Consider the following 14730-nt stretch of genomic DNA (forward strand, 5'->3'; position numbering starts at 1 on the left):
ATGGGAACTCCTACTTAGCTGTTGGCCCAGCCTTCATTCATATTGTTTTGCAGTCATCACTACCACCATCCATCTTCAGAACTTTTTCATCTTTGCAAACTAAAATTGTGTTCCCTTAAACAGTAAGTCCCCATTTACCCTTCTACCTACTCTGTAGGAGCCACCACTCCACCTTCTGTCTCTATGAATTTGATTATTTTAAGTACCTCCTATAAGTGGAATCATATTGTCCTTTTGTGTCTGTCTCGTTTCATTTTGCATATTGTCTTCAGGGTTCATCCATGTCATGACATGTATCAGAATTTCTTTCCTGTTTAAGGCAGGATGATGATAATGCCATTGTGTGTATATGCAGTTTGCCCTGAATATCTACAGGTTCTGTATCCACAGATTCAACCAACCATGAGTCAACAGTATTTGAAAAAAATTCCATGGTAGTTCTTGTTGAGGCTCAGTGGGTTACAAACCCAACTAGTATCCATGAGGTTGTGGGTTTGATTCCTGGTCTTCCTGGTTAAGGATCTCACATTGCTATGAGCTGTGGTATAGGTCACAGCTGCAGCTCAGATCCTGCATTGCTGTGGCATAGGCTGGTGGCTGCAGCTCTGATTCGACCCCTAGCCTGGGTACTTTCATATGCCGCACACGTAATCCTAGAAAGCAAAAAAAAAAATTCCAGAAAGTGCCCAAAGCCTAACTTTAATTTGCTGTATAGCAGCAGCTATTTACATTGTATTTTCTAATATTTACATAGCATTAAATAGTATTAAATCATCTGAAGATGATTTAAAATACATGGTAGAGGCTTCTTGCTATGGTGCTGTGAGTTAAGGATCCGATGTTGCTGCAGTTGTGGCTCAGGTTGCCGCTGTAGCCTGAATTCCATCCTTGGCCTCAGAACTTCCATATGCCATGGGTGTGGACAAAACGTATATTTTTTATAAAGGACTTTTGAACATCAATGGATTTTGGTATCTGCAGGGGATCCTGGAATCAAATGCTGAAGGATGACTCTGCCACATTTTGTTTATCTGTTGTTGGTAGATAACTTCGTTACTTCTACCTTTTGACTATTGTGAATAATGGTGCTATCAGCTCAGGTGTACAAGTAGTCTGTTCGAGTTCTTACTTTCATTTCTTTTGAATATTTGTCCACAGGTGGAATTGCTAGACAATATGGTATTTCTGTATTTAATTTTTTGAGGAGTCATCATACTGTTTTCCATAGTGGCTGCTCCATTTTAAGTTCCTACCAACACAAGAGTTATAATTTCTCCACATTCTTGCCCACATTTCTTATTTTCTGTTTGTTTATAATCATATGAATGGGTCCAAAGTGGTATCTGGTTGTTTTGACTTGCATTTCTCTAATGATGAATGATGTTGAACATCTTTTCTTGTTCTTATTGGGCATCATTTATCTTCTTTGGAGAAATAATTAGTTAAGACCTTGTGCATTTTTTTTTGTCGTCTTTTTTTTTTCTATTTTTTTTTTTCTAGGGCCGCTCCCATGGCATATGGAGGTTCCCAGGCTAGGGGTCTAATTGGAGCTGTAGCTGCCAGCCTACACCACAGCTCACGGCAATGCCAGATCCTTAACCCACTGAGCAAGGCCAGGGATTGAACCCGCAACCTCATGGTTCCTAGTTGGATTCGTTAACCACTACGCCACGACGGGAACTCCAAGACCTTGTGCATTTTTAATTCAGGTTGCTTGTTTTTGTTTCTCAGTTGTAGGAGCTCTTTATATATTCTGGATATCAGTTCATTACCAGATGTGTGATTGAAAAATAGTTTTCCCCAATCCATAGTTTGCTTTAATTATCCTGTTTGCCCTATGATGAACAAAAGTTTTTAATTTTGATGAAGTCCAAGTCTAATTTTGAGAGGATTTCTAATTTGAGACTTCTTTATATTATTTACCGTATAAAAATCAAGTGATTACCAAGCTATATCAAACTTTGTAGAAGTGTGTGTGCCTAAAATCATTGCCATTGAGCGAGGGAGGCCGGGGATTGAACCCGCAATCTCATGGTTCCTAGTCGGATTTGTCTCCTTTCTCATCAGTAATGGTTAATACACTAATGTTTTGTCCCTGCGTTTTAAAAGATAGATACTGAAAAGAGAGATATAGCTTAGTAGCATCATATGTCAAAAATTTGTTGAAATGACTATGTTTGCCAGAAACTCAGTTTGGTTTTACAGTGCATCAATAGACATATAATATCTAGAACACATTAAAGAGTAATAGTTCCCATCCATTGTTATGTTGGTCAGATCACTTAACAGTAGTATGTTTAGTTTGGGATACCAAAGTGAAATATAGTAAGTTTAAAAACCAAGTCAAACATCACCTTTTATGTTACTGCCTCTCATATTCAGAATATTTTTCTCTGTTCTATGCATTTGTACTGCATGTTGTTTTTACTTTGTTTTCTCTTATTTTATTGAATCTGTTCTTTCTGGGTGGTAATTACTTGGGTAGAGAGTTCTCACCTAATCCACCCTGGTACTTAAACAGAGCCATATGCAATGAGAGAGAGCAGAGTGTTAAAGGAACTTAGTGAGTAATGGTTAAGGTATGTTTTATTGCATAAGAAGAGAGTAATCTCCAACTATTTCTGAAAAAGAAATTAAATGTGCCCTCTATGTGAAAATTACTGGTAGATTTTAGAAGAGTGCTCTAACAAAGAATTAGAGAAATGGGCAGTGGACATTTTTAACATTCTAGAAAATTGTTGATATAATAAATTAATCTGCCTCACAGTAGGAAAACATTAGCTGGTGAAGCATATGACTGATCAGTGTAATTCTTTTTGGTCTATGTTTGAATGTAAAAATTATGACAGGTTCCATCTTCATCATTTGAAGTATTTGTATCAAAATTTGGAATTAGCCTTAACTAACATTTTGATCTGTTCGTTTAGACTAACATTTTGATCTGTTTGTTTTTGTAAATGTCCCTTTCTCTTCTTGTTGCCCATTTTGTTCTTCACTTGTTTTGTTTTGTTATTGTCTTAGAGAGGCAGTATAGCATAGTGGTTGAGAATGTTGGGTCTGGCGGCAGACTTGGTGGGATTGCATGCCTGCTATGTATAAGCTTAGGCAAGTTACCCAACTTTTTTGAGACTTAGTTTCCTCATCTTTAAAATAGAGATGAAAACAATTACCTTTAGGGTTGTTTCAAAGATTAACTGAATTAGAACATTTAAAGGATATAGTGCCTGACATACAGTGCTGAGTGCCATGGCTCAACAAATGTTAACTGCTTGCTCTTACTGCAGTTACTAGTAATTTCAGGTATTCATTAACAACAGCTTACTACTTCTCTTTCTCTCTTCCTGCTTTTACTTGTATACTCTTACAAAGGGAAAGATGCACTGCTGCCTTGTTTTCAGCATTTTTGTTGACATCACTGTGTATACTCTTAATTTTATTCATTCTATGATTTATCATTGAATGCAAGCTGTAGTGAGGAAGGTCTAAGGCTTTTTTTTTTTTTTTTTTTTGGCTGCATTGAAGCACAGCACATAGAAGTTTCCAGGCCAGGGATTGAACCCATGCCACAGCAGTGACCCAGGCTGCTGTAGTGACAATGCCTTAACCCTTAACCCATAGGAGAACTTCCCTCTAGAGCTCTTTTAGCCCGAAACAATCTTTTAAAGAAAACCACTTTATTGAATTCTCTCTCTTTATGACTTCATTAGCTAGTGTAGTTTATCAAGTAATTTTTGCATAACGTTTACCCTGAAGTTTTCATAGTTCTAAATACTTCAGAAGCATTAAAGCAAAATTATATTCAATATGGTTTTTAAGTTTAGATTATTTGAATATTGCAATTTGAAAAATGATAATGTCAACCACTTTGGAAAACTGCTTGGTGGTATTTACTGAAGCTTTTGATAGTCTATGATCTAGCTTGATAGCCTGCGGTTCTTCTGTGTACATGCTTAATATCATGTACATGTGTTCATGAAAAGACTTGTACTGGAATGTTTATAACAGCGCTGTTTGTAATAGCCCCTACTAGAAATTACCCAGGTGCTCACCCACAGTAGAATAAATTTTGGGGTATTCATACAATATGATACTGCAGAAAAATGAAAGATCTACCAAGTGTATCTCAACAGAATGCTTGTTGAATACTAGGAATGAATCTCACAAATGCAGTACTGAGAGAAAGATGTCTAAAAGAATTTGCTCTATGTCTGGTTCTGTTTATGTCAAATATAAAATTAGGGAAAAACTAATCTAAACTATTAGAAGTCCATGCAGTGACATTATTGATGGGATTGGGGAGTAGTGACATCCAGGGAGGATGAAGGGAATTCCTGTAGTGCTGTTAATGTTCTGTTTCCTGATACAGTTGTGTTCAGTTTGGAAAAACTCGTCAAGCTGAAAAATTATATTTTGTTCACTTTGCTTCATGTATAGCTATTGAGGCGGTTTAAAAAATCCATATATTTATATGCCGTAAACCTGTTGTATTATACATTTGATAATATTGAAGTACCAGTCTGTATACACTATTTTTGTCCAGCATCCTTGTTTGATCATTGGAGAATCACGACAAAAAAGAAGAAAGGTGGGCATCCTTTCTGAGACTCCTAAAATTGGTAGTTTTCTTGGGCTTCCTACATATTGGCATATACTGCCCCTGTCACTAGATGGGGTGAGGAGGATCCTTCATAGCAGAGTAAGCATCCTTTTAAGAAAAAGGTGTTGGCCCTGAAGGGTGGCATGTGGCATATGGACCTGGTTTAAGGCAGTACCTTCTTGGACACTCTTATTTAAGGGACCAGACAGTTCTGCCAATTAATTGGCGAAACCCATTACACTATCTTGTAGACTTTCTGGATAAAACAAAGTAACTTTGCACTGTTTTATATAAGTGACTTATACCTGAGGGCAGTCTAGGAGTTAGTAAGCTATCTTATCTAGTTATTTTTTTTTTTAGCATAGTTCATAGGAAAGATAATATTTGATATTTAAGATCTGTTTTTTTAAGGGCTTTGGCAAATTTCTATTAAAGCAAATAGATTGTTTCTTTGACTTGGAGCTTGTTATGTATTTAATTTTTATAAATTTTCTTATGTTTAAAATAACACATGCTTATAACAGATTCATCAATACATAAATGATTAAGAAGCAAAACTCTTTTTATAGTTCCACTTGTAGACTCTTTTTGTGTCTGTACATACCATAAATTTATCGATTCTGAGATGCATTTCATTACTCCATGTTTTAACATTTCTGAAATTGGGATCTTTCACTTGCTGTCTGCTAGGTGGCAGTCATGATGGCATTGTCATCTCCTCGACATGGGAAATTTGGCCATAGCTATTCATATTGTCTTCACTTCAGTTGAGTTATTTGCCTTGTTGGTACTACAAGGGTTGAGTTTAATTGCTATTATAAGTGTATCGAAAAGAACTATGTGATTTGGCTTTAAGACAAAAAGTTAGTTTCTGCACAGAAAAGGCAGTAGGGTATAAGTTTAACACTAGTGAAGCAAATACTCATTGTTGGAAGGATAACAGCAGTTTTGTTTCTCTGCAAAGTAAAAACCAAGTGCATTATGGAGCCAAGAATGGGAGCTGTACTGTGAGTAAGTGAAAGTATGTTGCATTTTGTTTCTAAAGCATGTGCAGAAGCATTCCCTGTCATAAACCAGGAAGTGCAATTTAAGGCAGGAGAAATTGCCAAATCCTGTGAAATGGATGGTTGGTGTAACCAATTCATGCACCATACAGGACTACTGTTAAGGCACTGTGTCATGTTTTAATTGCTCATTTCTTCTTACAAATGAATTTAATCATCTTTTTACATGTTTATTCATCATATGTTTATTCAATGAATTTGATCATCTTATTTATATGTTTTACATCTGTTGAGATATTCATTTGGTTTTCTGTTTTAATCTATTCATATAACATTTTATATTAATACATTTTCTGATGTCAAACCACACTGTATTTCTGGGAAAGCAGTTTGCTCTTTTCTTTTAAAATTAATAGTTGTTTTGTGGACATCTTTTCAGTTTAGCATGTGTAGATTTAGCTCATTCTTTTCAGTGGTTCTATTGTTTTTATATTGTATGAATGTACTTTAATTTTTTAAATACCTGCTATATTGATGTGCATGATTTCCAGTTTTTATTGTTAAAAACAGTGTAGCAGGGAAAACATCTTTCTACATGTACCTTTATACTCAGGCTAGTGTTCCTATTTATTCTGTTTCATAGGATAAATTCCTAGAAATACTGTGCATTTTCATTGTTTTTTGAAAGAAATTTAAAAGTTAATTTTTTTTTTTTGTCTTTTTAGGGCCCCACCCATGGCATATGGAAGTTCCCAGGCTAGGGCCTACACCACAGCCACAGCAACGCCTGATCCGAGCCGTGTCTGTGACCTGTACTACAGCTCACAGCAACGCCAGATCCTTAACCCACTGAGCCAGAGATCAGACCCGCATCCTCATGGGTACTTGTTGGGTTCATTACTGCTGAGTCACAACAGGAACTCCTAAGAGTTAATTTTTAAAAAGTATTTGCTTGGTTTAAAAATGTCAGTCATTGTTGGAAAATATACCAACATGCTAATAATAGTGGCTGTCTCTGGGGTGATGGGTTTATGTGTAATTTTTTTTTTTAAACTTTAATAGTAAAAGTAGAACTTACTTAAAAATAAATCTAAATACTTAGGAAACCAAATACTACTTTACAAGCTCTGGGATTGTGAGCAATTGGAGAGTAGCGCCTGTTGTAGGTGCCAAATAATTCATCTGGAATAACATATGGAATAAATTCAAAAGGTGTTTGTAGAAGTAAGTCGAATTCATTTTTTTGAGTTTAACAGAGAAAAAACTTACTGATAATTCTTTTTTAGGGTTTTTTGATTAACTCAAAACCAGAGAATGCCTGTGAACCCATAGTGCCTCCTCCACTAAAAGACAATTCATCTGGCACTTTCATCGTGTTAATTAGAAGACTTGATTGTAATTTTGATGAAAAGGTAATGTTTCCTTTTTTCTTTTCTTTCTTTTTTTTGTTGTTGTTAATGTTTGTTTATTTAGCTAGTTTAAATTCTCCTTTGTTTCAGAGAGGTTTTAAGAAACCCTACACAGTTCATTCAGATTGAAAAAATAAAGGAGTGAGGACCAAAGGAAAATGAGATGGTGAAGGCAGGAAAGACAAAAGTGGTTTTACTTAATTCTTATTCATTTGCTATAAAATTTACACTTGTAGCAGCTAGTACAAATAGGAAGACACCATCAGTTTTATTATTCATAGTTTTAGTAAGATTGAAAATAAAGTTGACTAGGATATAAGTAGTTACTGTTGGTCCTAAGAATTCTGAGGTGGTTGTTGGGCATCTTGGGTTTTATAGTGATCTAGCTTGATCTAATCTAGGAATGGCACTGTTAGTTTTATACCTTCGTCCTAGTATTGTTACTACGTCTATATCTATGTTATTTGGGATTTCCCCTTTGTAATAAGCTGACTCTGCTACCTGTGTAAAGTTTGTCTCCATGGAGTAGCTTAGGCCGGCATTTCAGATAGTAAAACAGTTTGACGTAGGACTTTCCTCACTATTATCAGTGCTACTCTAAAGGATGGTTTTTGTTTGTTTGTTTTTATTTTTGTTTTTTGATGCCTTTAATATTGTCTTTACAAATCTGTTTTTGGATTGACTTGTCAGAAGAGCCAAATTGAGGTCTGTTACTTTTACTGGACTATCTCAAACCTGGATGTCTTACATGTATCTTAGAGAACAGATGTAGGACATTATTTCATGTAATTTTCAGAGCTTGATCTTAGATGATTTGTCAGCTTAATGGGAAATGCTGCCCTGATTCCTGCTGTACCTGAATTTTTGTCTCTGTTCCTTTCATTCCATGAAAGAAACAACTTTCCATAATAAACTTATTAAGTGAATACAATAATAACTGTAAAAGGGTTTGAAAATTTGAGAGCACTTTGTAAATAACAGGTATTGTTACTATCATATATTAGTTTTCAAATTTAAATTCTCAATTGCCTTTAAATGGGAAGTAAATTAGAGCTTGAAGTGAAATGTATTAGATTTCCTTCTCTTCAGTATGTCTTTCATAGTAGCTTGAATTTAAACCATTTTAAAAATTAGATCCAGAACTAAACTATAATAATTACAGATTTTTCTAACAAAAAATGAAATATTATTATAGTATTTCATTAATTTTTTTGCCACTAAGAAATTAAAAGTAAGCTAATTCTGCTGATTTCAAGGTTTATTGCATCTTTAAGGTATGTAATTTTTGTCTTAGTCCAGTCTTTGGTAATGAGAAACTAGAATACCTTTTTAAAATAACTTCGTTTTTTTGATGTGGATGGGAAGTGGTTCACTGTAAAATTTAGAGAAATATGGTCATTGAATATATATTTTTGAGGGTGAAAACCCAACTCAGGTTTCACTAAAGTTTCATGAAATGGTACTTAGATATAATACTCTTGTAGATAAAATTTCCTTTCATTAACAAGAAGTTCACCCAGGTTCATTAAATTATTTTACTGCCTACAGATTTTCAGTACTCTCAGTATTTAAAAATTGCTTCCCCATGTACAAAGATTGATTTTATTTATTTTTATTTATTTATTTATTTTTGTCTTTTTAGGGCTGCATCTGTGGCATATGGAGGTTCCCAGGCTAGGGGTTGAATCAGAGCTGTAGCCACTGGCCTTGCCACAGCCACAGGAACGTCAGATCCGAGCTACAACTGTGACCTACACCACAGCTCAAGGCAATGCTGGATCCTTAGCCCACTGAGCAAGGCCAGGGATCGAACCTGTATCCTCATGGATACTAGTCAGATTTGTTTCCACTGAGCCATGAGGGGAACTCCCAAAGACTGATTTTAAAATGCTGCCACTGGGACATAACATAAAATCTTTAATTTTTAAAGTCCCAAGGATTCTGGCTTCTATTTTATGCTCTTTTGTGTACAAACACAGATTTTATGAGCCCTACCCCCACATTTTTCTAATGAAACAAATTCAATTTATTTCTAAGCCTAAATAATAAATAAACATGTACATTTGTAACATGCCATTATCAAAAAGTCACTGCTCTCAGAACACAGTCTAAAATAAGAGAGGATACGTGCCTTTGTACTACTCTAGTAAATGTTACAAAACTTCAGCTTTAGAACCATGTACTTTTCCCAACACTTTTTCTTGGAACTTTTTATGTACTTATTTTTATTTTATTTTTTTAAAGACTAGAATTCTTATCAGGTTTACTTCTTTGTTTCTCTACTATAGAAAAGAAGGTAAAGGTGAAGCAAGGTTGCAATGATTACTAGTATCCACTAGCAGTAAGCACAGAGAGAGAGGAAGTAATATTGACACTTAAGATTAGGGAGAACAGTCAACTCAGGCCCAGTGAAGCATGTTCATGATGATTCCCAAGTCACTGGAAAAGGTCAAAAGCACATTTGATGCCTTTTAATTGAGACAGCTGGGAAAATCAAAATGTTTCAGAAAATTTTTTATCCGCAGTGACCAAAATAAAATTTTTGGCATGTTTTTAAGGGGAAAGAAAGCAATGTGTATAAGGAAATTTCATTTCTGTGGCGTATGTCTTCCTGGGTATAGCTGTATAGCTAGTTATCTTAGTTGTGATTTAGTTTGATTAAAAAGGTATTTATGTGAGGGAGAGACTTCTAGGCCTGAGATAAAAGGGAGTAAACACGGCAGTTCCTTAAGAATAAATTCTGGAGTTTCCTGGTGGCGCAGCAGGTTAAAGATCTGGCTTTGTCACTGCTGTGACCTGGGTTGCTGCTGTGGCATGGATTTGATCCTTGGCCCAGGAACTTTGACATGCCATGGGCACAGCAAATCAAAAAAAAAAAAAAAAAAGAGAAAGAAAGAAATATAAAGTTTGGCATTCGAAATGTTCTAAATGTTTTTTTATCAGATTTCTGTTTGTCAGGGTGATATCAGGCTTGGTTTTCTGATAATATTTTTACCAAGAGGCATGAATAAAAGATCTTTTGTTGATTTTTAAGGTAATACTTTAAAATATAAATTATCCTAAATTTAGATTTTTAGTATTATGATTCTTATTTATCTTTAAGGCAGCAGGATTTTGGTTTTACTGTCTTTTTGAGAACCTGGTAAAGATTAGTGCACATCTGTGTCATTAATGAACTACAGCAGTTGAAAATTACTCTATTTAAAGTTAATTATGTGGCATTGGCTTAATTAAAATATATCAGGTTGTCAAGGAACCCAGATGAGTATTAAAAAATAATTTCCTCAAGATAAAAGCTTGTGGTTTCTGTAAGTTGAAAACATAGGTGTTCTGCTGAAGTTAACATTGTTAGTAATTCTCAAGTATTTTCTCTTAAGCTGTTTTAAAATAGCAGTAAGATGTGGCTTACTGTCTCTTTCCCACAGCAGCATTCTATATGTCTGCAAAATACAGTTACCACACTTTAATATTGATAAATACTGTATCTAATAATAGAGAGTATTAGTATGTATATTATACATTAGACAGTATATGCTGATCCTTCAGGAAAACAGATTGAAAGCAAAAAGAAAACATAATGCTTTCAGTGGCTGAAGGTATCTCATGATTAAATGGGAGTTCAAGAAAATTTAGTCATTCCTAGTGGTTAAATATTCAAAATACATCTCTCGATATATATATTTTTTACATTTACACATAAGGTAGAATAGTTGAATTTCCCTGATATTTATTATATCTTTCTTCTGTTGTTTTTTTTTTTTTTTTTGGTCTTTTTGCCTTTTTCTAGGGCTGCTCCCGCGGCATATGGAGGTTCCCAGGCTAGGGACTGAATTGGAGCTGCAGCCGCTGGCCTACACCAGAGCCACAGCGACTCAGGATCAGAGCCACGTCTGCAACCTACACCACAGCTCACGGCAACTCTGGATCCTTAACCCACTGAGCAAGGCCAGGGATTGAACCCGCAACCTCATGGTTCCTAGTTGGATTTGTTAACCACTGTGCCACGACGGGAACTCCTTTACTTCTGTTCTTATGACTTCACTTGTTTTAGTAAATAAAACTAAATTGTCACTGAAATCCTCTAAATCACATACATTTTTATTCTGCATGCATTACTCACAACCTGAAATATTTCAGTTTAGTATTTCAGCTTCCCAACTAAAATCAATGACCTTTTGACTCTTTTAGTAAAAATATTGAAGTAATGAATTTAAGGTTGTATTATCATTAAAATTAGAAAATATATTTTATTTTTAGTTTCCTCATTATTGTTTTTTTATTGCCTTTTTTTTTTAAAGAGAATGTATTTTAAATGGCTACTGTTCTAAATCAAACGTCTTTGATCCATTACTTGAAGCCGATGGTCTCAGAAACACTGGGCATGTGTAGGAGATGAGTGTATGGTGTTCATAGAACATCATCTGTCTGTCTGAAGTAACCCTGGTTTTTAGCTTGCCTTTTCACTGTTGTTAAAACTTTAGAAATTATTCTTCCTCTGGAGTTCCCGTCGTGGTGCAGTGGTTAACGAATCCAACTAGGAACCATGAGGTTGCGGGTTTGATCCCTGGCCTTGCTCGGTGGGTTAAGGGTGCAGCGTTGCCATGAGCTGTGGTGTAGGTTGCAGATGCGGCTCGGATCCTGCATTGCTGTGGCTCTGGCGTAGGCCAGTGGCTACTGCTCCGATTCAACCCCTAGCCTGGGAACCTCCATATGCCGTGGGAGTGGCCCTAGAAAAGGCAAAAAGACAAAAAAAAAAAAAAGAAGAAAAATGATTCTTCCTCTAAGGGAAAATAACACTGTAATTCAGTTAAAAACTTCCGAACTTGAAATACAGGAAAAAAATGTTCCTGTTGCAAATGTGTCTCATTTTACATGAGCAACCAGACTACTGTCTGATATAATTATTAGGTATTTTCAAGGTTCTTTTCCCTCAAGGAAGGTCACCTCTTGTATTTTTACCATTCTTGCAGAGATATAGCCTAGAAATATACACAGGTCTGCATATTGTAGTGTCTCTTCTCAGGGGAAAGACAAAGTACACTTAATTCATCTGTGTATTAAATGTATTAAATGTTAAAGGGGGTTGAAGATTAGAGGAACTATAGAAAGACGAATGGATTTATAAGAAGTTTAATTATTTTTAACTACTAGGTGGCTATATTTATTTCAAATATTTGTTGAATGAATAAATGAATTAAGTTGCTGAAAATCTGTATATTTTAAACTTAGGTCCTGACGTTTTGTATTCCACCTACCTAGAAATCTGTGTATAGAAACCTTGCTACCTCTCAAATTTATTATGCTCAGAGCCATCTCTTCTTCCTTAAGAAAACAAGCTCTCAGCCTTCCCTTTTTGGTTAAAAGTATATTCTTTAAGTTTCTTAGATTCAAAAATTGGTTATGAAGAAGAATAAAAAATTATGTTCTTCACATCAGTGCCATCATTCTGCCTTGTCATAATAGCTTCCAAATCTTCAGTCTCTCCTCTCCATATAATCTAAGTGTTACCAGATTGTTCTTAAACATTGCTTTAGTCATGTCAACTCCTAATTCAAGTGCCTAATTGTGAATCCTTGGCCAGGGAGACCCCATATCTATACTTTTTTGAATGGCCTTCAAGGTGTACGGCACTATCTGTCCTCACCTCTCACTCTCTAGCAGCAACTGTAAAAACCAAATGCAATGACAGTAATCACAACTAGCAGTTATTTAGTATGTGCCAGGCACTGTCTAAGCTCTGTTTTAAGTGCTTTCCATATATTAAATCATTTAGTCAGGATAACTCTTTAAGTTGGGTATATTATTATGTTCATTTTACAAAAATTATTTGCCCAAGTTTATACAGCTTATATGTGACAGTCAGAATTTGAATCCAAGTAATTTCTTTCCAAGAGTATATACTTTTAACTCCTCTGCTGTCTTCCTTTCAGTAATACTTTTTTTTACTTAGGAAGGTCATTCTTTGTGTTGTTTGGTTTTGTTTTTAATATGTATTGCTAGGTCCTGCCTTTTGCCTTATTATTTCTCTCTTCCTCTCACGTGAGAAATTTCCTCCCAAGTCTTTCTGCTATTAACCCAAATTTCCTCTCTTTATTTAAGCATAATTCAGATCCTCTAAAACCCGCTGGAGATATTTCAGCCTATAGCTTTCCCCCCTCTAAGTTTTTATAAACTCTACCACACTAGTTTAGCACTTTCCTTTTTTGGCTTGTACTCTATTTTTTGAGATAAATTTTATTTTGCCCGCAAGATTTTAAGATTAATGTTGTCTGAACCTTGATGCTTTCTCAGTTCAGTTTCTCTTCCCAGGCATTTGTAAGATGTTGAACACAGTTAATAGTCCTGTTGCTCATACTGAGAAACCCCATGTTTCTCTATCCAGTCAGGTAAAGTTGTGTTCAAATCTCAACTCTGCCTATGTGTGACCTTAGAGTGTTTTTGTTTACTCATATTTCCTCATTTCTAAAATATGGCAAAGGGAGTTTCCTTGTTACTGCTCAGGTTGCTGCTGTGGTATGGATTCCACCCCGGCTCAGGATATTCCACATGCTGCAGGTGTGGCCAAAAAACAAGCACACGAAAAAACAAAACAGATAATGACATACGGAAAAGAATATCTACATGGTAGAGTTTGTTAGTTACTGGAGATAATATAGGTAAAGCACCAGCACATAGAGTCTTCTTTTATTCACATATAGACCTTGGCCTGGATCCTTGTTATATATAACTCAATTTCTCCCAACTCCTTATGCTTGTGTTTCTCTTAAAAGATCTCTATTCATGATTATCTTGACAATGCAGTCAATTCCTTCTTCTTACAAGGACTGTTTTATTAGTGGTAGTATAACCAATTTGTCCAGTCTGGAAATAAGACGAACTATTGTGCCATCCCCAGGGTTCCTTTAGAACCTGTCTTATTGAAGGCTCGCCGTTAGCAGTCTGATGTCTTCTGGCATACTGGCTATTTATAACAAGCCAGCAGTCCCACATTTCTTTAAAACTCTTGGTTAGGTGCCGCCTGGTCTACATAATTTAGTTGTAGCTAATTTGTTGATTAGATGTAAACTATTTAGTATATTTACCACAATTTGAGCTAATAGCTCTGATCAGTCTCCTTAAAAAGATAGATGGGCATTTCAGTTCATATGGCCTTTTCTTGTAATTTTCAGTTTTGATGACTGTTTAGAATTTAGATTTGTTCAGCCTATGCCTGCTTTTTATTTATGAATCTTTGAGTTCTTCTCCTCCATCTGACAACATGTGTTTGAGGTTGCATTTTACGAATGTGAAACTTTGCACATGCTTACTGAATGAATTAGGTCTTACTTCTACCTCATATGTTTTTGAAAATACCTGCTGCTCCTTAGTTAAAAATGTAATTTAATTTTACTGACACATGATTTTTATAGTTCATAACATGGGTGTATTTTCCTTGTTTGCATTAATAAACCTGTTGTTCCATATGTTAATGTGTTTCTTTGATTTAATTTCATTTAAAAATCAATAAAAACAAAAACCTTTGGGAAACCTTCTTTTTAAATTTTTGAAAACTTGTTAAATTTTTGTGTGTTGTTTGAAATTCACACCTGTGCTCACAGAATTCCTTCATATTTTAGTGGTTTTCTATTTTAGGAATTGTATTATTCTGCTAGAGAACTGCTTTTGATATTGATGTAATTTCATATTTATGGAACCAATTGCCTTTTGGATGTGTAAAAAA

The 14730-nt window shown here is 35.2% G+C and overlaps 1 protein-coding gene across 2 annotated transcripts in view; it reads left to right on the forward strand.

The window, feature by feature from the left end:
• Positions 1–14730, forward strand: part of RNF13 (ring finger protein 13) — a 140942-nt gene that overhangs the window by 50989 nt on the left and 75223 nt on the right. For both annotated transcript variants that reach the window (XM_047784514.1, XM_047784525.1), the window contains one exon: positions 6888–7013. In XM_047784514.1, coding sequence (XP_047640470.1) covers positions 6888–7013 — 126 coding nt within the window. Of the gene's footprint in view, positions 1–6887; positions 7014–14730 lie in introns of those variants that run through there.

Source organism: Phacochoerus africanus, chromosome 1, assembly GCF_016906955.1.
Source record: "Phacochoerus africanus isolate WHEZ1 chromosome 1, ROS_Pafr_v1, whole genome shotgun sequence".
In the NCBI taxonomy this organism is placed as follows: domain Eukaryota; kingdom Metazoa; phylum Chordata; class Mammalia; order Artiodactyla; family Suidae; genus Phacochoerus; species Phacochoerus africanus.